This window comes from Salminus brasiliensis, chromosome 19 (assembly GCF_030463535.1).
Source record: "Salminus brasiliensis chromosome 19, fSalBra1.hap2, whole genome shotgun sequence".
NCBI classification, from domain to species: domain Eukaryota; kingdom Metazoa; phylum Chordata; class Actinopteri; order Characiformes; family Bryconidae; genus Salminus; species Salminus brasiliensis.
Window position 1 is genome coordinate 21,712,727 of NC_132896.1, and position 25,992 is coordinate 21,738,718.

A 25,992-nucleotide genomic window follows, 5' to 3' on the forward strand; every position below is an offset into this window, starting at 1 on the left:
TGATTTTCTTTTTTTTTTTCTATAAACAAGTGATTCTAACTGCAAACACGATTACACACCAAATCATTATCCTACCCTGATAGAACATGCAAAATCTGTAATTGCTATGGCAACAAATATGCTTCCAAATATGCTGTGTTGCCCCGGGCAGTATTTATGACTTTTTTCTTAATTGAGTTCCATGTACACCAGAGAAACAAATTCTAGACATCTGCACAAATATTTTCAAAGCTGCTGCAGTTTTGGACAAACAGTAATGACATGCAGTAAAAGGATGATATCACTGCTTGATTGATCTTCTGTAACCCTGAATGCTGACTTTTCACTTTATCAGTACACAAATCTGATAAGGAAAAGACAGTTTGTCAGGACAAAGCAAACACCGCAGGAAGTCCTCAGGTTGTCAGTGGTGGCCACTAATCAATACGTTAAGGCAAATTAGGTTGGATAATTGTGTTTGCTCACTAAATAATCCAAACTCATTAAGAAACCTGATTATGGGGGGGGGGCTTCCCTTAAAACTCTTTTGCTTAATTAGTATACTCAGGGAGGGTTATTTAAAAACAGCCTCTTGTTGATAAAGATATCCCACTGTCTATCTGCCTTTAGTGGAGAAAGCTTTAGAATTGGACCTCTGCCAGATCTAGTTTTAGACTTCTGTTAACACTTATTAAAGCACATTAGCTTTTTTCTGGTTACCCATCATTCTAAAGGCACAGTATACAAGGATTTTGCACATTCCAAAATGTTCAAATTTTGATTTTAATTTAATTTTAATTTAACAGAGTTGTGCAAGATTAGAAAAGAATACACTTGATGTAACAGGATATAACACAGATTAGTGAAAGCTGTGTTTGGTACAAACCTTCTGTTTGTCTGTTCACTGTTTATTTTCTAAAGCAACACAACTTCAACAGAAAAAAATTATCAGTATGAATTCCATGTTTTCAGAGTTTGTGAATCCATGCCAGCAGCAGAAGAACTGGATGCCTTTGTACTTGTGCAACAGTGACACAGAGGGGACTTCCCACTGCAGCCCTGTGCTGCAGAGATGGCCTTTTTTGATCCTCTTGTCTGTTTGCCTGGCTGCAGGATAGAATTTCTAAAGGTCCAGCCCATGGCCTGTGCCCAGAGGTGCAGGATTCCTCTCCTCTTGGCTGCCAGCTCAATAATTCATGAATGCTGTTTGGCTGGTCCTGGTAATCTGGTGCCTACGCACATATATTTCTTTTACATGTTCCCTCTCTCTCTCAATGCATTTCAAGTAGCTGGCGACCACACACATACATACATAGATGACACTCAGGCAGAAAAGATTCTAGGTGCTGCTTTTGTTGCATTCATGCTGCTAGCACCAACATTTTAGCCCAAGTAATGCTGAGCAATAATTGCCCATGTAATTATTTTAAAAGGGAAGGGAAAATGTTCTAGCCTATATGGAGGACATTTTCTTCGGCCATATTTCAGCCGCTTTTTGGATTCTCCCATTTCCATTAGCGAGCAGAGCACGAAAGGCCAATAAAATGGATACTGCCAAAATTGCAACGCGCCTAGTGATGTCATTTGGGTGATGATTTGTACATTAGACTGATCGAGAAAGATAGAGGAAGATGATGACTGATAATTCTATGATTAGTCTGAATGCGCTTGCTTCAAAAGCAATTTAGGGGCAGGATGAGCAGCACTGGCATGCACCCGTTACAGAGGTGACATCATGCTGGATCAGAATTTTCATTTTCACCCCATTAGCATCATTGCTCTCCGCCTGCATATTAGTTTGTTTATGAATCTCGGCCAACAGCTTTGAAATCAACATACACGGCTGAATGGCTGAGTCATGGTTACGATGCTCCATCACACCATCCCTAACCTCTCCCGGCTTTATTGGGCTAATCAGTGGCACACTCAATTAACGAGCGAGTCTGCTAGTTCATCCCCCATCTGCTGCTCTTTGATAAGTCATTAATATAGTGATATTCATCCACAGCCTCTGGTAAGGATTACATAGTGGAGCAGCAGTGGGTCTTTCTCTCACTCTCCCCACTCCATCTCTTCTCTTTAGCACTTCAAACATGGCGGGACATCAAAAGAAGAAATTGACGAGACACCCAAAACTAACTTCATGTGCCAAAATTTAATTCTTATTGACACTGAAAAGAAATGCGGCTAATGTTTTTTCTTATCTGTGTGTGTGTGTGTATGTGTGTGTGTGTGTGTGTGTGTTTGCATCTGTGTGCTTCATGAGAGCTGGTAGGCTGCATTTTTTCTCCCAAATGGATATGTCACTCAGCCAATTTAACATTCACCAATATCGGTCATATCTGAGGATAAATGTTTATGCTTAAATGACTAAAAACTATGATGCACCATAAATATGCTAGGGCCAAAACTTGTGTCAAAGAAAAATCAATTGGGGAATTTAATGAGGTGTCTATCATGAATACAAATTTTCTTAATAACCTCCCTGCCAAAGAGTGACAATATCCATTTGCCTGTGTACCTGGGTCAGCAGTCTGGCATATGAAGCCAAAGTAACTGATGATGATTATGATGAATGAAACGAATATGTGCCTGACATATTCTCAATGCATAGAAGTACAGCTCACTCAAATTAAATTGCTTTAGAACAGGGACAGCGGCATAGGCCACCAAAGCTATCCAAGTTCTGTCAGAACTGATGCTTAAGGGGAGAGATGGTAAACTATTTAAACACTGAACAGTCAGGTAAACTCAGAGAAGATACAGAAGTGGAGTGAGTTCTGATGGACTGTGTTTGCTTTCATCATTCAAAAGTAGCTATTTGCCTGAAAAACTAATTTTTATAGATTCATCTTTTATAGGCATGCAATGTGGAATCCTTGAGGGTGTGTCTAATCTTGTGTTGTTTGACTTTGATCAGAAGAAATGAAAGCTGGAGGGGTCAGACCCTGCCATTCACAGTAATGGATTTTGAGCATACTTTCTGGACATTGTGTCCTATTTCCTGGACACATTTTATTTATTTATTTATTTACTTACTTACCTACTTTTCCCCTGGTATACACTCCTACATGGATACATGGAGTGGGAAAGCACAGAAACAAATGTCTAAGGGTTTTTTTTTTCCCCCAAGACCAAGACTTTGCATTTGTGTGGTATTAAGTATTAAGACAAATTCATTGTATATTTTCATCAGTTTAGCTAAAAGACATTGTGTGTAATAATGACTGGACTAGGATTTATATATATAAACTCCATAACACCAAACAACAGTTAAAATGCAATTATACAATAATATATTTAATATTCAATTCAAATAAACTAATTCAAACACCACCCCAGACATTTTGGTATACATAGGAACACTTTTAACCTAACATTTTAATCTTCATGGAACCACCGTTGGTTCCTGGAACCCCTCCTGCCCCCTTATTGTAAATGGGGAACAGCTCAGCAATTTGCATTGCTTAGCATGTAGTTACCGATTAGTAATCCCTAGGGTGTAATAAAAGTCCCAGAGCATAATTGCATTGTAAACCAAAGCAGGCGAGACATCACAATTAGAATAGGTGGATGAATTAATAAAATAAAATAAGTACTGTTCAGACATAAGATAAAAGCCATAACAAAATCAGCTGATGTGATCTGCTAGAATTTTTAATCAATTTTAAAAAGTCCCTTCAGAATGCATGAGAGGTGAATGAAATACGGACAAAGCATGAATGTGGAACAGGTGTAAAAAGATTCCTCAAGTTAAACAAGTTCACCTCTATCTAGGTTTAGACTCCATTTAATCCCAATCCCTACTAAGTGAACCCAGCCCTACCTAAACCTCAGCCACAGCTTTAAAGAGAGATCGAGGAGGCGTTTTCTAGATTTCAGGCACATACAGCTCCAAGCTAATATGTTTAAAGGATAAGAAGATTTTGAAGACTCTTTTATCAGCATGGAAGCTACACTCTCACTCAGTGATACATTATATATTCCAATCTCAGTGCAGTGCTTTATGTATGCTTTAATCTGCCATATAAGCCTGTCCTTCCATGTGCTAACCAGGCTGTCAGGGAAATTATTTCTTTATCAAGGGTGATAAAATAAGTTAATTTACCACCTACTCTTAAGATAGGCCAGCTCAGGTAGCTCCTGCTTAGGATTATGTACTGATATGAAAAATAAGAAACGAAAATTAAAGAAAGAAATGTCACTTGCAACTATGATTTTTAAAACAGACACATGTAGAGTGGTGGAATGCCGGAGGGGGCAAATTCAAGTTCAAATTAAACTTAGGGGAGAATATATTCCATATTTATACAGCTGTATTGACCTGCACCTTCTTGCATAGAGAACGATAATTCTCTTATGAGAGATTCTTAGACTTGCAAAGAAGAAGAGATGGCAAGAGAGGGACAGATCCAGAGAACAGAGGGAAGAAAGAAGAGAACAGACAGAAAGACTTAAATACAGACATAGATAGAAGATATACAAAGTTCTCTGGACAGGTAACACTTCCCCTTACTTGGTTAAAATGTCAATCCTGTTGGATAATGGATGTTTTGACAAGCGACTGGTGTAATCATTATCTAGCAGGATTGGTGCGGTCATTAAGAAAGAACATTAAATGATATAAAATAATGAAAAGGTAAAAATGATAAATATTGCTTCAGAGAGTAATGACGAAATATAATGTACATAAACTACATAGTCTAAAACAACTACAGAAATACAAACTAATTAGTGTTTAATTAGTAGTAAACAGAGAAAGGCACTTACCATGAAGAGCGTCCGGAAGTTAGCAAGGTCTCCAAAAAAGTCCTCAACACTGACGGCATGTGGGTCAAAAGCAAAGTAGCTCCCCAAACTCTCATACAGCTTTTGCATATTCTTATGCATGGTGGAGAGCTTCTCATATTGTTCTCGAGAATATTTGCTGAAGCCGTGAAAAGAAGTTCATTAAGGAAAATAATATAATACAGAAAAAAAAACTTGCTGGAGTTGTTGCAAAGATAAACATGCATTAAAAAAAACACAGCATCTTTACAGTGTCTCATCATAAAATAGGACAAAGCCTGTGCTTTAAGCATGCGAAGAGGTCAAAAGAAAGCATTAAAGTCTTTCAGTACCCTTTTCATTTCACTGTGGAGTCACACTGCACTAATAGCTATGGTTGAAGAGTGACAGAAAAGCATTTAATAGTCTCAGGGCAAACACAGAAAGCAGAGGGAATACCTGATTGCCGTTATTGTTTCGTTGCTTCTCACTACAAGAGCAGGGTCAGCACACGCTGAACCCCAGCAAACGGCACGGCCTGTAATTTACTGAGCAGATTAAGGCTTTTTTTTTTTTCACTGAACAGTTATAGATAGCTCCTGTCCCTAATGTGTTATCTCACAATTCACTGGCTACACATTAACTGGCCACAGCACCCGCATCCTCACGTGCACAAACACATAGGTATACAAACACATAACCAAGGTATTTGATATTTTTTGAGCAAATCTGAAATACAAAAATGTGGTTCCAGATTCCTCCTTGAAGTGCCAGAAGGCTTTCTAAAAGATTCTGGAGCATTGTTGTGAGGATTTAATTGCATTCAGCCACAAGAGTGTTAGTAAGGTCAGGATGTCCAGAGAACAGTTCTACAGCTCCACAGCTCAATACTGCGGGACCTTTATGGCCCTCTAGCCCACGCCTGGCATTAGGCATGGAGCCAATAGGTTGCTGTGCATCTGCTCCAGAGTCAAACATCTGTGTCAGCAATCGGTGACAAGTGAATGCATTCATTAGGCTTGTCCACAAATATTTGGACACAGTATTGTGTCTGTTAAAACTGATTATCTTGATTCTTGTCCACTACAACTACAACCGTATGTCTGTACTGTACTGGATGAGCTAATCTTTAAGCCTTGTTTCCACTTAAAATGACTGCTGCACTGACTGATGCAGACAAGCAGTATTATACAACAACCTCTCCATTTGCTATGTCTTTGTCCCTCTCTCTTCCTCTCACACCTGTACATGCAGGCGATGGAAGAATTTAAATAAAACATGTAGCTTCTTTCCTGAAGCTTGCACCGTTTACCAACCTAACCCTCACCATATTTCACTTGTCCTCAAAAGGTTAAAGAAATACATGCTCGCCCTACTAATCACTATTTCTCTCTCTCTCTCACCCATTTTCTCTCTCTTCTACATGCATACTCACACACACAATTATAAACAAATTATTACAGGATGTACCACATTCCCTCTAACACAGCAGTGTAAAGTAACTGCCTAATCACTTTCCCCACTGCATATTTCAGAACTATTCCAAAACTAATTCAATAGTTTAGGTAAGAACGGTAATTTTAATTCTCATCTGAAGCTGAAAATAATAAAGGCTTTCCCTTTCCTAAGAGTGGAATTCCACCACAACCACCTGTAAGGGCTGCTATAAATTACCTGTTCCGTTTACCTTTGTGTATGTGGGAGTTAATAAAATGGTGCACAGGTCCCTCAGGCAAGGCCAAAAAGCCTCCTTAATAAATCTTTCCCAACACACTTCCATTAATGTTTATCTAAAGCTTTCCCGTGTTCCTCTTGGCTCTATGCTGGGGGCTAGGTGGTGAGGTCGCTTTTAGTGAGGATCGGCTTTGTCCTCTCAACACACTGCCACAGCCTTCTCACCTGTCTACGTATGGCCGGTCTAGCCACTGGAAGGCATACTATAGCCAGAAGGTTACACAGTCCCTGGTCTGCACCCAAAACAGCCTAGTAGTCAGGACCACTCATTTTATAGCTGTGGGCTCTAGCAAGAAGGGAAGGCAAAACATTTTTAGGGTGGATTTGGTGCACAAATGGCTTGCAGAAGGGGGGGTATAGGGACAGATGGTAATGGCTGGTGTGAAACTACAGAGAGAGCGAGAAAGAGAGGGAGCGAGGGAGAGAGGGAGAGAGAAAGAGCAAGCGAGAGAGAGCGAGACCGGGGAAGGGAGCTCTCCTAATCACTGAGCTGGTCTGCTGGTTTGGTTCAGCTGTATGACCACTGAGTAGACTGGGCATAGGGGAGTCTGGAAGGGCAATGTTTATGATTGTGGCATAGTCTGTATTTTCATTAGATGAGGCTGTTGCTTTGCTGTTGGAGACTGCTCATTTCTAAATGTGCAAACATGCATGGATGCATTTATCTGATGATCTAATCAGTTCTAATCAGTTATAATTTATGGTTTCACTTTATTTGGATATTCTGCTGCAAACTGTGTAAATTACTTATTGATTTTAAATTAATAAAAATTCTGTTGTTTGGGCATTAGGTTAGTTTAAGACACACAGACACACATAGAATACTTATATTCAGTCAGGTTGTTGGATGATCACCATGCCAGCTCATCCACAACTCAAGTATTAGATTAGATTAGATAAAGCATCATCATTCCAGAGAACACAGTTCCACTGCTTCAGACCTCAATGCTTCTTCACCCTCTAGCCCACAAATGGCATTAGGAATGGTGAGAATGGATTCATGTTTATCTTCTCCTGTTGTTTATCTTTATCATCAGCAACTGGAAAATTATATATATATATAATTCATAACATTCAGAACATTATATATATACACACACACACACACATAGACACATATACATATGTTATGTGTATGTGCTTGCAGCCAAGAAGACTAATTAACAGGTGTCCTTCTACTACACTTGAATTAGGTCAATTAGGCATATTTATGCAATCACTTATTTTATTTTAGATAAATTAATTTAATTAACATTGATTTAAAGAAATCTGTTTATACGTGGCTTAATTAATTGCATAATTAAACATTGTTATTACTTATATATTATTTATATTATAAAAAAGACTAATTGTATTGACCATGATTCCAAAAGTTGACTTGGTGATGATAGGGCGCAGAGACAGCTACATCACTTGAGAGTTCCAGTACTATATTTAGAATTAAGTTTAAGGTTAGGTTCAGGGAAAAATCAAGAAACTATATCATATACTGTGATGATGGGGGAAATAAAGAATTGTAATCCAATCAGAAAGGTCAAAGATTTACACTGCTAATCATTTTCTTTTTGAGAAAAGAACCTCTGTCACCAGGATACAACCATCACTAGCAGCATATAAGTTACAAGACAGAACTATCCACTATAAGAATACTTGTAGGTAAAACTTCAAATGTAGAAATGAACACTGCAAAACACTTGCACTTGGAGTGAAATTCTTACAAACCATACACCCAAATAATTATACTGACCTTCAGGCACATGAATGTGAATAATAGAGCCATTGGTCTAAGCTCACAATCCTTCCAACTGAACAACAGTCTTGATGTGACTGTGGCGGGGGAAAACAGGAACAAAAAGTCTGGTTCATTTCACACGGTGAAAATAATTAAAATTGTACCAAATTGAATGTCACGGCACCGCAGAACTCTTTGAGGATTTCTGGATGGGATCCAAAGTAATTAACACAACACCTTGGATGGAGATCAACTGCATGCCAGTGACAGACTCTGTGCCACTCCTGCTTCCTGCATGCTGCTGTCGCACTCCTGTCGGCTGCTGAAAGCTGTCAGCGCAGCCATGATTGTCAGATAGTATCTCCCACGACTCCTCCATGTGTAATTATGCCTTATTGTGCAGCTGCATAAGCAATCAGCGGCTGAACAAATCAAACTTTGCCTCAGACCTCGTTAGGAGAGTGGTGAAATTTCTGAGAGCAATCTACTGATTAATGGCCCATTATTGACTGAAATTTAAGCCTAGTATGCGATGATTTGAACATTAATTATAAAAAGCGATGGCTGAAATCAATGCAAGAAACAGAAGAATGGGCACGTGAGTGCAGCAATGAAGTTGATGAGGGCTAAGACTCCAATTACTCATTTTGTAGCATGGTGAGCCATTTGAGCACATGAAAAGGAAAAGAATGGATACACATTTGTGCTGATTCACACGTTCTGAATTGGACTGGGACAAGAACAGGCTGCACATTGATTAGTTCCTGGGAGACTGAAATGAAAAAGAGGCATTGGTGGTCTGGCATTAAAAAAAAAAAATGGCAAAGCACATGCGGTACATGCAGCCTTCTGGCCTTTTGTAAGTACAGCATGAAGGCAGGAGGGCTTTTTTGAGCTGTGTATCTCTTTAAACTGAATATTTTGGGCAAAGGCATCTGTGATCAATCTTAAAACTCACAAATTCATGAGCCCTTCTGAGTGAGAACACACAAGAACCCACATAGAACAACAATTACATAGCAATGAGGTTTTTTTGTGCTGTGGCCTTCAACAGGCATGTGATTCTCACAGGTCTCTTATCAGTGAGTGAAGCTGACAGCTGCGAGTGAGTGTTGCATGCAGATCAGCTGTGTTATGTCAACGTTGGTCTTCCACAGCATGCTGACTTCCACAGCTCTGTTGTAGCCCACACTGCTGGAGGTGCCATTTCACCTCTGTATACAGGCTAATAATTAAAGCCCGGGCCTTCAGCCTCGTCTGCACTGTGATGTGTCGACGGTAACGGCAAAATGGCAGATAAGTGAATTCCTCCACCATCCTCCAGGCATGAGGTTGCGACCCCTTGTCACACCACAAGCTCCATCACATCAGCGAGCTACGCTAGTCTCCTCTTCATTTGAAAAATTAAAAGCCGGATTCAGAGTCAATTTCACTGTCAATTTATTCTGCAACCCTGCAAATGAAATATTTATGCATAAAGGAAGATCGCAGCGCCATGCGCTTCCCATAGCCTCTCTTCCCCAGTGCCCAGAGGCTGCAAAGCAGAAACTCAACTGAGAGCCGCCCAAACAAGCAAGCAAGCATTGAAAGTCAGCCTGGAACAGCAAAACATCATGTTAAGGACCCACTTAATTGACAATACACATCTCAAACAATTCAACAGTGCATTGTTTTGAGCACCCTTTGGCTACAGCTGAACAAAAAAATGATGCTGCTACTGTCATGAAAACAGAGAGTCACAGAAAAGCCTTGCTTTTTAAAGACCTGGTGGAATGTCTCACTGGCAATAGCACGACAAAGAAGGGTGTTTACAATCTCTTGAGCGTGTCGGAGGATGCTTCAGTAAAGGTCATCTTGCCGTCAGCTCATCTGATGTCAGTGGTGCATCAACACACACATTTAGCTCAATTTCAGAACAACCAGCTCATGCCCACACTATGTGCTTACTGTACTGAGACTGCATCAAATCACTCAATAATGTCTTAAGTGTCTATCCATTTCCAGTAGATACATCCGCGACTGAGGGAGACAAAAATATGTGTCCAAGGAGTTATGTATAATTTGGTATGCTGAAAAGGCGGTGTGATTGGCATATATATATATATATATATATATATATATATATATATATATATATATATATATATATATATATATGAGGTGTGTAACAGACACAGACAATGTACACTATGAATAAGAACACATAAGGATAAATATTCATGTGCTGTGCTGCAGTTAATACCATAATGCCTGCATCAATTTTTAAGCAGCTCCATAGGTATACTGTATGTCTCTCTCACACTCCTTGCACAGCATGCCTTCACCTGATAGCAATTAAGTTTATCACAGCTAACAAACTGCACTGTGATTAAACAAATTACACAAATGGATCCAGTGATTGTATCTTACAGCTGCTGAAATGAGAACAATTGCAGGGTTTTTCATTTTAATTGAAAACCATGGTGGCATACGGCAACTGGCTCAGAGAGATGAAAGGCGCTAACTATATGGAGGAGTACACAGCAACAGAAAGGAAAAGAACAACAGAAGATTGTGGCATACAGATGTTATAAGGGAACACCAGTTTATCTATTTGGGTTTTCAGGCAGTGTTGTAATGGGAAATCACAATGATTTATCATCCTTAAAAGTCATCTGGGTTCAGGATGCAATGCCCTTTGGGAAGGTGGTTTATAGTTTAACATGCATCTGACGAGCTTGCTTTAAAGTCTGCCTTTCAGACAAACTAAACATTTTAGATGTCAATAGAGAATATGCTTTTTTGTTGCACTATATATATATATATATATATATATATATATATATATAAATGAAAGAGCCAGGCTAAGCACTTAAATGCTAAACAAACTGCATCAATACCAAGCACATGTGTTGCTAAATGAACTATTGCTCTTATTTTTCTACCATGGGTATTATTCTAATGAGGACATGCCCTCAGCTTTTTGAAGCTTTTAAAGATCAGCTAATTTGATCAGGTTGCCAACTTGTTCAAAGTTTATAGCCGGTCAAAGAGTGCTAAAAAGTTTTCAGACTAAAAGAAATACAGAGAGAAAAAGAAGGTAGAGGGAGGAGTAGACCTGCATGTAAGAACTGTGGAGTATTGATCCTGGTGTAGGTCTAGTAGAATGCTGTGACAAGCAACAACTCCATTCAATAGCATTATCGTTATCCCAGGCTCGGCCTAGCAGCGGGTCAAACCAGTACTGCAAGCTTGAGAGATCATTTTCGATTCTTTAAACCAATGAATCCCATTAGCACATTTCTTTGTTCAGAGGAAGTTCAGCTTAATGAACTGTCCAGAGAGAAGATATCTCCTTACAGAGGTACCTTTATCTAGGTTATTTCGTATTCTGTAATTAAATTGAGAGTACAACACACTTAAAAATACACATACATTTAGCTTGTACAATAAATGGCTTGTGAATGTAAGCATTTTAATGTTTGTCAACAGTTATGAAAATACATAGCAAAGTTGGTATATTAGTATAGACAGAATATTGTATTGGGCCAATATCAGCAGAAAACTATAGATCCAACATCTAGTTCACATTGGACCAAATTTATAAAGCACACCTGCAGATTTTCTGTTATGAGTTATGAATCTGCTCATCCATTAAGGAATTTTACAGACAGTTTCACAGTTTCCATTAAATGGGACACTACAACACTTGCAAACGTGCTGTTACAGATTCATGAATCAGTTTACAAACATGAATGATCTCACACAGACTCAACTGATCAACTCACATATGAAATCATATTGATTTGTTTGGATTGAGCATCATGACAAACATACACTGCCAGAAATAGACACTAAAATTTTCTTAGATGCTACGTTTTAGGTTAGCCAGATTATCCTGCTGTCTTTGTCACAATTAAAAGATTTTAATGTGCTTTCCCTAGTCACAAGAAGTCCGCCAACTGTTCCTTTACAGGTCTGTGCTACCATAATTGCTGAACATGTTTAGAACACGCACTGCACTGAGAATGAGGCCACTTACGCTCTCTTGGACTCCTGGGCACAGACTGTCGTGGCATCACTGGAGAGCAAACCTGTGATTTTCTGTTTTGAAGGTCAATGCTTAGAGGGCTTCAATGCCACCCAAAATCCCTCTTCTGCTTTTGTTATAGAATCCATAGCTCGGATTAGAAATAGACTTCCATTCTATTTTGATGTTCAACAAACATGTGTCATAACTTAACATGTATTACTCCATTAACATGTTGGTTTTGACTGGCTGTTATCGTGTACACAAGACTGCAATGTTAAATAGTACGATGAAATTATAAAATCATGAAGTAAAGTGATTTTGATTCTGCATGTTAATGGAAAACAAAAATAGCTTATTATAAAAACATAGCTTATTTACATATATCAGTCCTAATTTTAAGCAATAAAGAGAAGCTGGAAAAGGAATTATGTTTGTTTTTGGAACATAGTGTGGTTTTCTTTATGCCATTTAAAATTTGTTTTAAGGTCTGAGTTTCTTACGTATCGTAATATCGCTTTTACACCATTAGTGTTTTATGATCCATGTACTCAAAAATAGACAAATAAATAAATAAGTACTGCATATGTACTGTGAAACTGCCAAAATGTGTCACAAAGTGATACCGACCAGCCATATTGTAACATTAAAGAAAGAACAAACAAAAAGGGCTGCAGTTTAAAAAATGCTCCAGTTTATCAAAAATATCACATATCAGATCTGTATCAGTATTGGTCGATATCTAATATTTCTGCATTTGTACAGGACAAGAAAAAGTGGTGTCACGCCATTTCTAATACAGCACTTTATACTGTGCACAAACACAAGAAAAAATGAAGCTCAGAAAGCATATGTCTGCTTCTGATGGAGCATTTGTCATGCTCTGAACTCTGATTAGATTAAGTGCAGACATGATACAAATGAAAATCATATTTACGGTACACGGTCATACATCTAGCATGGATTCCATGTCAAAACCGGGGGAGGAGAACATGCTGAAATAATGAAACCATCTCCAGTGGAGACAAGAAGGAACAGAGACTATTTTTAGCAAATTAATTTAAGGCTCTAAATAATTAACTGATAATTATCTGGCAATCAACTCTAAGATAAAATGATCTCCCTGAATTTCTCCAGCGAGGCTGAAGAGCTTTATCAGGGATGTAGGTCTCTAGTCTAAAGCAGTGATATTGCAGCAAAACTAATTGACAGGGGGAATGAGATGCATATCCTGAAGGCAAAGTGGATTTGTGAATCATTAATGTCTAATGGGTGGCAGGAATCTGGCACTCACAGGATGTTTGTTTGTGACATAACAGGGAAGATGTCAAAACCTAGACTTCTCCAAACCTGTGTGGGGGGGGGTTTGGGGCGTTCCAATGCAACGGCTTCCTACACTCACGCAAACAGTTTCCCATCGTACAAATACCCCTGTGGCAGATACAAAGAAATTGTGGAACGCTATCAGTAAGTGCATTTTGGGTTGATCGAGGTAAATTACCAAAAGCAATGCTAATCTTGCAATGTTACTTTATAACTTTTATTTTTTTGTGTATTGGAATTAGGCCCTAAAATAACAATTACCAAGACTAATCCAAATAATACACGTCACACAGTAACCACATCTCCCATAGGCTAATCTGTACTAAAGTATTCCGATGGCAAAAAGGAGAAAAAAAAAGAAGTTGTAATGTCATTCCAGCTGCAACCCTATCTATTGAGGAAGTTATAAAAAAAAATGGTTCCCTGGGTTTGTAAAACTAACCAAGGCCAATCTAGAGGCCTGTTTGACAAAGCAGGAATCCTTGCCTAAGTGGCTAACTTTTAAGCTTAGTTCAACTGAAGCCTGGACTTTTTCTGTCTAGTGTTGGGAGAACTATACATCAACAGGGTCACTTTAGCTACACATCTAACAGCTCTTGGATAAATCAGGAACATCATTCTGACCAAGGCAGTCCCTTCTAGTACTTTAAGACTTTTTTTCTTTGTGACATGAAACATATGTGACTACATAACTATATCAAGAATGTAAAGCATTCGTTATTACAGTAAGCACAAATATGATGATCATAGTCACAGCATTGCTTTTTCTTACCCATCATAAATGCTTCACTTTTTTATATATATATATATTCAAGTAGAAAGACTGTGATATGTTGTGATAACCACCTGGCTATTCCTAGTCTGGCTGAGGCTGGTGAAAGTTAGTGTTTGCCTTGCCTGTTGTGTTTAGAGTTGAAGTGAGGGGAGGAGAGGGTAAGGCAAAGCGTTTCTGGCCCAGATAGATCCACTCCAACCCCCGAGAAGATGCCTCCTATAGAGTGGGAGGAGGAGGGAAGGAGTGCTGACAGTTGATGAATTGCCCCAAGCAATGTGTGTTTGTGCTCTGGCTTGTGAAAATCAAAGTGTCTTGCTTGCTACCGTTCCCCTCTGCTTCTCTCCAGCTTCTACCTGCATGCCCCTTCTTCTCCCCTCCTTTTCCCACCCTCTCCTCCCCCCTATTTAAACATTGTTTCACCAGCAAATTCATGTAGAACCATCTGTCAGGCTAAGTATATCAATCTGTCAATCCTTCTATCTCACTGTCACTCAATTTTTTTCAGTCCCCACCCCACTCCCCCACATTTCTTCTCTGTCGCTACAGCGGCTGATATCCATTTTCAAAACACTGTACATCCCAGAGAGAAGTAGGAGAACAAATGGAAATGTGGATTGCAACTGCATCATGCATCTGACAGCTGTTTTCAATATAAAAAAAAAAGGCTTTCACATACCAAACAGTTCACGCACACACACACACACACACACACACACACACGTAACTCCTCTTAAACAGGATAGGCAGGGAAAAAATAGTGCCCCTTTTGTTGCAAAAAATAATTATAATTATGATAGAGGCATAACTTGTTGGACACACTTGACTGTTGTGTTTGCATACACCGTCCTTTTCAGCGGGCTGGATGTCTGGGATGCACAATTAGCTTGGCTTTTGCAATGCATGCAGCATGAGACTAAGTTGACAGGCCAGCTACCTCCCACTGCGCAACCTTTTAGAAAATCAATGCAGCAGCTAAACGTAGCTTTCCTCCCAACCATAGCAGCCACCCACAGAGCAGAGAATAACACCACAAACAGATAAATCACTACTAAACCAAACATAACTGTAGTCTTCTACATGTCTACAGGCATCAACGATACAAAACCGAATTCCAATATGCATCTCATTGTTTTACGCTAAAGATTTGATGCAAACTTCCAATTCACTCACAGTGTTCAAGCTCAAAACATAAAAATTGCTTAAAAAAAAAAAAAGAAATCTGAAGAGAACTTGAAGAAAGAAAGATCTCTTCGTGCAGACATGTACTCCGTGCCTTATCTGGCCAATCCACTCCAATTACTCTCAGTCAGAGCCGTGAGTGCCGTGGCCCAGCTAAAACCTCCCTCTGATGGGGCGGCTTTTTAGTGGTGCAAGGGTTCAACAATACTTTGACATGTTCAATGTCTGCACTTTGATTAAGGCCGGGGAAAAGTGAGAGAAATCCATAAATATATCATCACGCATCCTGGAGGAGAGCGGGGGAGCCGTGCAGTGCTCACTTGCAAGCCTGATGCCGGTAAACAGACATTTGAAAAGTCCTGTCTTCAACCTGCAGAAAAGAGCTCTCAAATCTATTCTCCGAGCACACGTCTCAGAGAGCTACTTCAAGCACTTCCAAAGGATCGAAAATGATAGTCCACAAAGACCAGGACTTTCACTCGATTTATTTATATAACTACCCGAAGCCTCCGCGATCATGGCATGAATGCCGAACTTTCAAAAGAAGAGAAGCGGCGAGATATGAAACCTGAAGCTCTCCATCTGCAGACTGCGAGCGGACATTGATCCATTGTTGGGAAGAAATAAAGGCAACCGATTATACGTACTGACTGCAGCATCGATGTGCGCTGTGGACATAGGCTGAGCAGCGTGGACGCAAATTATCTGCTACAGATGCCACCAGTGTGTAAGCTGTGTTCATCTAAAGGAAATCACCTTCTGCATGTGGAGGGGGGAGAGAGAGAGAGAGAGAGAGAGAGAGAGAAAGAGAGAGAGAGAGCGAGAGAGAGCGAGAGAGAGAGAGAGCGAGCGAGAGAGAGAGCGAGCGAGAGAGAGAGAGAGAGAGAGAGAGAGAGAGAGAGAGAGAGAGAGAGAGAGAGAGCGAGAGAGAGAGCGAGAGCGGCAAGCGGGGGGAAATGGCTTTCATGCAAACTCCATTTCCATTTGGCGCCAGTTATCTCATGCACTTGGTGACACTCATTTGCGCAACGAGGGATCTCCCAGCATTGGCAGGTCTTCTCATTAATGTTAACTGGCGCCGTTCGAAGCCTGAGTGCATTAACCCACTTACTTTCATGATTACCTCTTTTTAGCTTTTCGATTATCAGCTTCAGAAGAGGCTCCCTTCTAAAACAATGGCTATGCAGACAGAGTTGCAGAGATGCAGTGTGCGGCGTGTGCTCTGAGCAATGACTGGCTCTTTTTTGAAGCCAACCTCTGGATATGACGCAGAACATCTGGTCTTAACTTCTTTAGTCGACCCTGGAAATTCACTGTACGACCTTGGCCACCGTAATCAGTTTCAGGGTGTTAGCAATCTCCTTATAGCCTAGGCCATCTTTGTGAAGAGCAACAATTCTATTTCTCACATCCTCAGAGAGTATCCAATATGAGAGAATTATACCACTGCTCCCCATTCACACCTGGAACCTTGTAACTCTAACAAGGTCACATGACACCAGGGAGGGGCAACGTCACAATTGGGCACAAATTGGACATGTTTACTGTGAGGTGTACTCAGTTGGTGGTAATTTTTATCATTAATGTTTAAATAGTTCTGACCAGAGCAGGATGGGTCCCCCTTGTGAGTCTTGGTTCCTCCCAAGGTTTCTTTCTCCATCTCTGAGGGAGTTTTTCCTTGCCACTGTCGCCGTTGGCTTGCTCACTAGGGGTCTTTGATCCATCATGTCTTACGTTATTTCTTCTTTATCTCTGTCTTTTATTAATTACTAATTATGTAAAGCTGCTTTGTGACGACAACAGTTGTAAAAAGCGCTATACAAATAAACTTGACTTGAAACTTGAAGTTTCATTTCTATAGTGTGTCCCATTAAAAGATATATTAAAATATTTGCAGAAATGTAAGGGGTGTACTTACTTTTGTGAGATACTGTATATAAAGCTTAGAAGAAATATATAGGTTCACTGGCGGCTTGGTTAAATAACACTGTGAAGAACTGCGTTGTAGACAATGTGGGTACAACAATGTGATGAGCATATTAACGAAGATAAAGGCCTACTGGTTGGCCATTCCAGAGCTAGCCATGCTTCTACTGGGTTTTATTTTATTTTATGTCTATAATTTCTCTCCTCCTCTGCTTTCTCTTCTTCATTTGATGCTATAACAGGATAACAGGCTGTTTACATGGCAATTCTGTCCATTTTTTCCTCTTCTCTGGGGGTAACGTGGCCAGGCTGTTAATCCCACGCCAGCCTGGCGGACACATTTCCGTTGGGAGAGTGGTGATAAGGCTTTCTGCCCCACTGCCCACTCCAGCACCACATACACACATACATACACACACAGAGCCAAACCGATCACATGCTAGAAATCCATCTCTCCAGTAAGCTCCTTGTGAATGCCAAACAATTCATTCATCCCGCCTATTAAAGTTATAATAGGAGAATAAGGGAGGAAAAGGGAGGATATGCATTGAGGAAAAAGGCTCACTCTTTAGATAATTGTCATTATGTGTTTAATTGTCTACATCACATGCATCCTCCTGACTGTGGCTGGCAAACATGGGGATAGAAAAGTGTCCTGATTCAGGGAAAAATCAGTCATTATAAAGGAAATGCAGAATTAGCTTATTCTAACATTCTCTTCACCACTGAGAGTAACTTAGCAAAACAGGCTGCTTGGATCAGGGAAAAAACAAGTACAAACTAAGAATTATGCAAGGATAAAATATTCAAAGTCTAAACATACCAGAGTATTGCTGCATGACATTCTCTCAGCTGTCTCCAACAAACTACAAACAGGCGTGCAGAGCTTTGAACCCATCTTGACTTGAGTCAAAAATACAACCATGCTAAAACAAAAGACAACACATTTCCATTATTTTCCAGTTAATGCTTTAAATAAACATTTGGCAGACATTTCACTAGCTGAGGCAGCACTCCACTGCCCTTGTCTAGTATATTTCCACCTGTTGTGATTTATGCACTTGACTTACAGACACCTATAAATATACACAGTGCATAATAGTGCACACAATGATCAAAAATGTCTTTTATGTGTGCTTTTATGTGTGCAATCGTGTTCAACATAACCAATTCCAAAACTCTTCTTGAGAATGCGCAGCTACCATCCACAATTTAAAATGCTGTACAATAAAGCTGGCCAGGAACTTTCCTGGTGGTTCTGTTCTTTGCATTTCATATTCTTATGCAAATTCTAACACTTACCATTGTGTCTTCTATCATCAGCTGGCAAAGCAGAGCCACAGTACTAATTGCTTCAGTATTTCATGTAGTGATTTTGGAGAATGAAAGTGTTGTTGGGCGTCCCATGAGAATGCCAGCTGAACCTCTGGCAGCACAGCAACAGACAGAAGAATTCCTGTGGGAATACCTCCCTCCTTACCTCTCTCTCTCTCTCTCTCTCTCTCTCTCTCTCTCTCTCTCTCTCTCTCTCTCTCAGAGGTTTAGGAAAGAGGTAATAACCCAATTTAAGACTTAGCCAATATGAATGACTGAAGAATCAGAAGGGAAAAACGTCCTCATCTTTGCACTACTTCTCGATCTCAATAAAAAACCTGGGTAAGTGACAGAGATGGTTATTAGAGAAAATCTCTGAGCCGATCCTTTAAAGTAAATCTAAGTTTAACTGGATACTGACAAGCTTCTTCTTGTGATCTCTTTTAATGGTTATGAATGGCAAAGTGTATTAAAACTAAACGTAGCATAATGCCATTGTATGTTTTGTTGCGTATTTCCAATTAGACTTTTCTTTTGAAGCGATGCTTATGAATTAAAATATGCTTTCATAAACCTCTCAAAATAGATGTATTAACAAGGAATTAGATAAAGGCTTTGTACTACATGGGAGCGTTTGTGTCATACCCTTAAACGTGAAACAATAAATGCATCCAAAATACTTACAGAAGGAAAAACCAAAACCCTGTCTTACATAGTGATGTAGATACACTAGATGCTAATATGAGACAAGGAGATATTATGTTCAGATTAAACTCTCCTCAAGGATCAGTAACTATGAACTATGAAAACATCTCACAAGAAATGTGCAAGCCTGCTATCAAAGCGCATTGCACTCCGCACACAAGCACACCAAACTGCTTGGCTAAATAACAGGCACCGTGGTGGGTCCAGCTGGTGATATGGATGCTGCAGTCCTTTGGATTCAACCTTGGTGAATCACCAGAATGAACAAGGTTGAAACAGATGCAAGCTAATGTAATTTTGAGTGTGAGAAACGACACAAAAGAACAATAACAAATGTCTCACTAGTGTGTCAGAGGTAAATAGAGTCTGACAGAGCAACATGTGGGCCAATTACAACACAGTGGTGGTTGAGGCCGCAGCAGACTAGAGATTACTAACAGAAGCGTACCCTCCACAGATTCCATTACAAGCTGAATGTTCATGATCTAATGCGATTACTGTCATTCCTGATTTATTTCTTATTTTCCTTTGATTGCACCATGCAGGACATAGATATAGCAGCACATACAATACAGCATGATATGAACTTACAACACAGTACAAACCTCAGTGCATGATTGCTGGACAATTCACAGTATGGAGCACAATGCAAAGCACTGTATTGTGTAATAAATAGCCATATTAGCAATTAAGGAATCTTGGAAATTCTTTAAGGGAACTCATCCCTTCTGACCATTAAAGGCATTACAGGAATTTTACACTTTAAATAGCAACTTGGCATTTCCTAATAAAAATAAGCACTTGATAGACACCAGTGTCCAGATGTTGACAGGCATTTAATGCTCACATGTGATGAGAACCAATGAGTCCACTAAAGCTAATCCCGCAGTGAAATGTCATTAGATCCAGATGTTCCTAAAAATCTGGTGATGGCTAGAGTAGGGTAATTACACCCTACATCACTAATTTGCAATGAGGATGTAAGCATTCATAAGACCACCTAAGCACACACAACTTCATTAAAAATGCATTTTTTTAAGTGATGATGGCTAGCAGGCTGTGTTAACGAGCAACAAATAAGTGGGTGCTGAAGGTTTGGGCTTCAGAGATTATAGGTCATGACTGGAGGTTAATTGCCAGAATATAAGGGTGATTAGGGCAGAAATCAATGCATGGGAGACCTCTGAGGCGAGACGGATGATATGTCCTATGGTTAAGCGGATGGCAAGAATTAAAGAGATTAGTCAGTGGGATGTGTGAGCAGACATGGAGAGGAGAAATGTGCTGTCGTTAATTGAAACTGAGTGACGAGTGAAACCCTCAATCTGGAGAGGTTTTACAAACAATCTACTGTCCAGATGAGCCTCTACACAGCCAAAGGAGGCAATATGGCATGCTGGTCTTGTTAGTCAATGAACATGATTCTCTATGGATGTGTAGAAGCATGCTTTTCAATCTTTTTGAGCCATTACAATGTTCTGGAAAATCACTACAGAAACTGTCTTCCCATTTCTCATGTAACACACACTACAGTTACCTTTATTTTTACATTTCTCATGTAACACACTACCTCTACCTTCTTCCCATTTCACTTGTGGAAGGGTGATGTGGAGTAGTGGCAGTTTGGGGGTAAAATTAGAAAAAAGATGCACTGCGTACCTGAAAGCTTTGATAAAACAGCATCTTGTTTGACTCTGAAGTGTTCACAAGAACAATAATCTGTCTATTAAATATTAGGACTAGTTCTGAATCAGTAAATGAAAGTTTATTTAAACCAAGAACCACTTACTAACCCCTAGGCATGTTAGGTTTTTTAATTCTATTTAGACAACCAACATATTGGACCACCTTCCAATATCTTGTGATGCTAGGTTGAGAACCACAGATGTAGAAGGCTTATTAAAAGACCCAAAACCACATCTCTGGCCGAGCATAACCCACACTACTGTGTGTCTAAAGGGACAGGCATGGCAGTTATCTTCTCCTTCTCACTTTTTAATTAAATCAAAGAGAGACCTGACTGCTGTCGGGAACAGAGATTTCCTGAGTGACTTGAGATGACTCAAGAACAATAATAAAGAAACTCCAGCATAATGGGGGGACAGGGGCTGATGCCCATGTCATGGACACAGACACATTCACAAATACATACACAGTCCTCTCCCCACCCTGGCACTGTAGCACACAAGTAATTATAGAGAAAGCTTTCAGCATGGGACACAATTAAAATGATTAAAGTTCAGGCTTTTTCCGCAAGACCAGCGGACACAAAAGACATAGTAATTATTCGTGAACAGGTAGAAAAGAGAGAGGCAAGTCAAGGCCGCTGCAGCGTAGAAGGTCAGCCAGGGTCTCTGGGAAAAGGGCCGGAAAAGTTTGCTGTCCATTCCTGACACAGTCAAAAGATCATCATGCCCTGCAGGCAGCGCCCTCTTTCTTTCTCTCGTTCTCTTGCTCCACATGCCAGTCCCATTTCACAGCTCGCTCCAGATCTGCACCACACACACACACAGCACTGTCCCCCATCACCTTGCTCTAAGATGAATGAAATCTCCCCTGTCCTCCATCATTTTAATCACTACATTGGAAAATGCCTCATTCACGGCTATCATTTTTTGGACTGCCTTGTGGCAATTCTCCCTTACCCTGTGTGTGACAGGCGCGCACGAACACACACACATACACACACACACACACACACACACAGATAGGTGAGACACAGATATCAGACGGCAGATGATTGGGAGGAACTCTTAATTTTGACTCATCTGTCCTTTTTTAGGCTTAGTTTGAGAATGCAGACCCCGTGTGTGTTTCTGTTGCACAAGGAGGTTGGAGGGGCTGGGCTGAGTGCTAGCAGCCACTCCAGCATGATGCAAGCACAGGCTAACAGCACAGCCACCTGAGACACGGGTGCAGTGCTTTCTTTCATTTAATTAATCTTTAATATGGTACAAAAGAGCTACTTTTGTACTGCATTATTTAAAAAAAATAAAGAAAGAAATGGGAACAGAGCATGTGCATATGAGAGAGATAGGGGAGACAGAAAGAGGGAGAGAATGAGAGAGACAGAGCTTTTGCACATCGGAGAAGACAAGAGGCAATTTGTAACAGATCACAGGTGTAACATGCTTCTCTTTTCACTTTTTATATCCTACTGAAATCGGACAGGCTCCAAGATCACCAGCCTGTTACCTCTGCTTTGGCCAGGAACAGATTCAGAAATCCAGGAGATCAACCCTAAGTCTTCATCAGCAAGAGTCAATCCGAGGACAGGCTTGGTTCCGGCAGCTGCGGCATCCCTGTCTTTCCACTGATGGTTAGATGACAGGGATTAGGCCTGTGCAGCTGTGCCAACGGAGGACGGCCGGCTGTGCAGCCCAGCAAGCGCTAAAACACCACCACACATAACTGTCGCTAATGGAACCATGCATATGGGGAAGTCTCCAAACACTGCCCACAAGTCCTATGGCTATAATTACAATGCTGTTATCAAGGAGAGGTTGAATATGTAAGGGGATTACACTCTTGTTTTGACGTATATTCATCCCTTTAGCAACCAGAGAAGATCAAATTTGCACTAATGCGAAGCCATTAATGCAATGCTGTTAAAGTGGTACACATTTGCATGCTCATCTTCACACACGCTAAAGCCAATATACAACATGAACATACAAATGGAGCTATAACGCTGTAGGTAGCATCAATTCTTTGTCTCGTTAGAGCACAGGGAGCGATAGCTAAGTGATAAGTGATCATCTACAGTAGTTAAGGTGCCTGTCAGAGCAGCAGAGAGCAGCAGAGGGACAGCAGCTATGGCTGCAGGACAATGGCTACAATTATGGAAACACTTGCCTTTTTAAAATATAAATAATATAAAATCAGCTGTTTCAAACAGGTGTGGTTTCTGTGTTAGGCAATTTAGCCAGGAATTTTCTGTGAAATTAAATTTTAAGACTTTTCTTTGACAATATCAATATCAATTCCATTATGCATCCTAAGGATGAGTAGTCACGGAATGATTGGGGGAGGGGGGGGGTGGTTACACACACTAAACACAGCACAAAATATTTCTTGGAGAATTCACACTGGACACTTAGATCTCACCATCATTAACAAGGGCTGGTTGCACAAACCTTGATGTGCTAAGGCAGTAATAGATTAGACTATTTTTCATGACTTTAAACCTATTGCATTAGCTAAGCTTAGTTGTGACTGTTAATGTGAAAACACAGAACAATGAAACAGCTAATAAATATGTTACACAGCAACATTTCTATACGCATACCTATTATTGGTTATTCTAGACATCCTAAACTGTGCTACCAAAAAAAACAAAAAACTGAACGAATTAAAATAGAGTTTGCTTAAAAACACACATATTTATAAACATAAATGTTAAAAAGGCCCTAAAACACTACAGTCAAGAACGCAACATTCAAAACATTCTATTTTCTGAAATGCAGTACTTCTGTCTACAGATCGAGGCTAGCAAAAAGCATATGCCTGTTTACTCTTCCTGATATACGTCAAATAAGCAGCTAATAATAACCACATAAAAGCACTAGCATACAGCACTGATTATTTTTCTAATGGTCCATAGAATCGCTTAAAGCAGAACTTAAAGCAGTGTTTTTGCGTCTTAGTAAATCTACAGGGCCTAAACTAAAAATAGCAAGCTAAATAATTTTAGGCTGTCTGAAAAATATACAAACAAGTTTACTAACGCAAAGGGAGGTCTCTGTGTGTTCCTTATCTTGCTTCCAATTTTCACCAAGGGCAATTCTCAGTCTTTCCTTTTTTTCTCCCCCTAATGAGGCCAAAGAAAAAAAAAAACCTTCACACATTCTTGGGTGTAAACAGCCAATAAATAGATAAAAACATATAATATGTTTTTGTTTTCCACTTATCAGAATATGCAGTGAAACATCTATATGGTTTCAAAATTGTTGTTCCTAAAAAAAAAAAAAAAGTCCACTTTCAGAGATCTCCTGGAACTTCTGAAAAGTGTGTATTTGCGTATGTGAGGATTGGGAGCATTCTCCTCGGGTGGCACCATGCTGCTCATCCTGCAGAGGCCTGCAAAGACAGGATACAGCAGCTCTAAGCAGCTCAGCTCCCTCCTCGGCATGATTGATGAGGCTAATTTTGTCAATTAATGAAGAAACCCCGGCTGATTAACATCAGATTGCAGTTTGTAACTGTTAGTGTTCCTGACGATCCGAAATTCATTTTAATTAGGGCGTGTTTTGCAACTCACTTTGCTAATGTGTGCCAAGTTTGCTGATCCTCATCTAAGGACGTGGCCAGGAATAGCAGCACCGCTGACGAAACACTGTGCCTCATGTTCACTGAGCTTTAAGAGCAGACGTCTGGGCTGGACTCCCAGCTAGTGTGGTCCAATGCTGACATTATACATCACAATTAATTTGCACGCAAGCGATAATTAGTGAGCTTTATTTGCATAATGGACATGCTAATTGGTTCATAAGAGGTAAGTGAAGTCAATATATCCGGTTAATGGCATGTCTGAGTACATACATGGATGGGCTGGGAGGCAGACAGAGATGCATTGAGCACTCTGGAGAGCAATAATCTGCAATAATAATAACAAAAAATTACATTACATTCCAGGCAGGCTCTGATTTGGTGTGAAAGCAACTTTACTAATTACACAAACTTTTACACAAACTGTTCCCAATGTGCAGTGCAGCCCAACAAGTCAAATGTCATACACAATCCCTTGTTCCATTTAACAACTCATGAAGGCATCAGCAGTGCAATTACAGTGCCTTGCAAAAGTATTCGGAACTTTGAACTTTTCAACCTTTTGCCACATTTCAGGCTTCAAACATAAAGATATGAAATTGTAATTTTTTGTGAAGAAAAAAATGGGTGGAACAAGTGGGACACAATCGCGAAGTGGAATGAAATTTATTGGATATTTTAAACTTTTTAAATAAATAAAAAACTGAAAAGTGGGGTGTGCAATATTATTCGGCCCCCTTGCGTTAATACTTTGTAGCACCATCTTTTGCTGCGATTACAGCTGCAAGTCGCTTGGGGCATGTCTATCAGTTTTGCCCATTCTTCCTTGCAAAACAGCTCGAGCTCAGTGAGGTTGGATGGAGAGCGTTTGTGAACAGCAGTTTTCAGCTCTTTCCACAGATTCTTGATTGGATTCAGGTCTGGACTTTGACTTGGCCATTCTAACACCTGGATACGTTTATTTGTGAACCATTCCATTGTAGATTTTGCTTAATGTTTTGGATCATTGTCTTGTTGGAAGATAAATCTCCGTCCCAGTCTCAGTTCTTTTGCGGACTCCAACAGGTTTTCTTCCAGAATGGTCCTGTATTTGGCTCCACCCATCTTCCCATCAATTTTAACCATCTTCCCTGTCCCTGCTGAAGAAAAGCAGGCCCAAATCATGATGCTGCCACCACCATGTTTGACAGTGGGGATGGTGTGAGCTGTGTTGCTTTTACGCCAAACATAACGCTTTGCATTGTGGCCAAAAAGTGGCCAAATTTTGGTTTCATCTGACCA

At 40.0% G+C, this 25,992-nt stretch overlaps 1 protein-coding gene across 8 annotated transcripts in view; it reads right to left on the bottom strand.

Annotated features, from left to right (window-relative positions):
- The window catches only part of diaph2 (diaphanous-related formin 2), a 395,960-nt gene that overhangs the window by 85,668 nt on the left and 284,300 nt on the right, over positions 1-25,992 (bottom strand). For all 8 annotated transcript variants that reach the window (XM_072664160.1, XM_072664155.1, XM_072664157.1 and 5 more), the window contains one exon: positions 4,750-4,914. In XM_072664160.1, the coding sequence (XP_072520261.1) occupies positions 4,750-4,914 (165 nt within the window). The remainder of the gene's footprint in view (positions 1-4,749; positions 4,915-25,992) is intronic.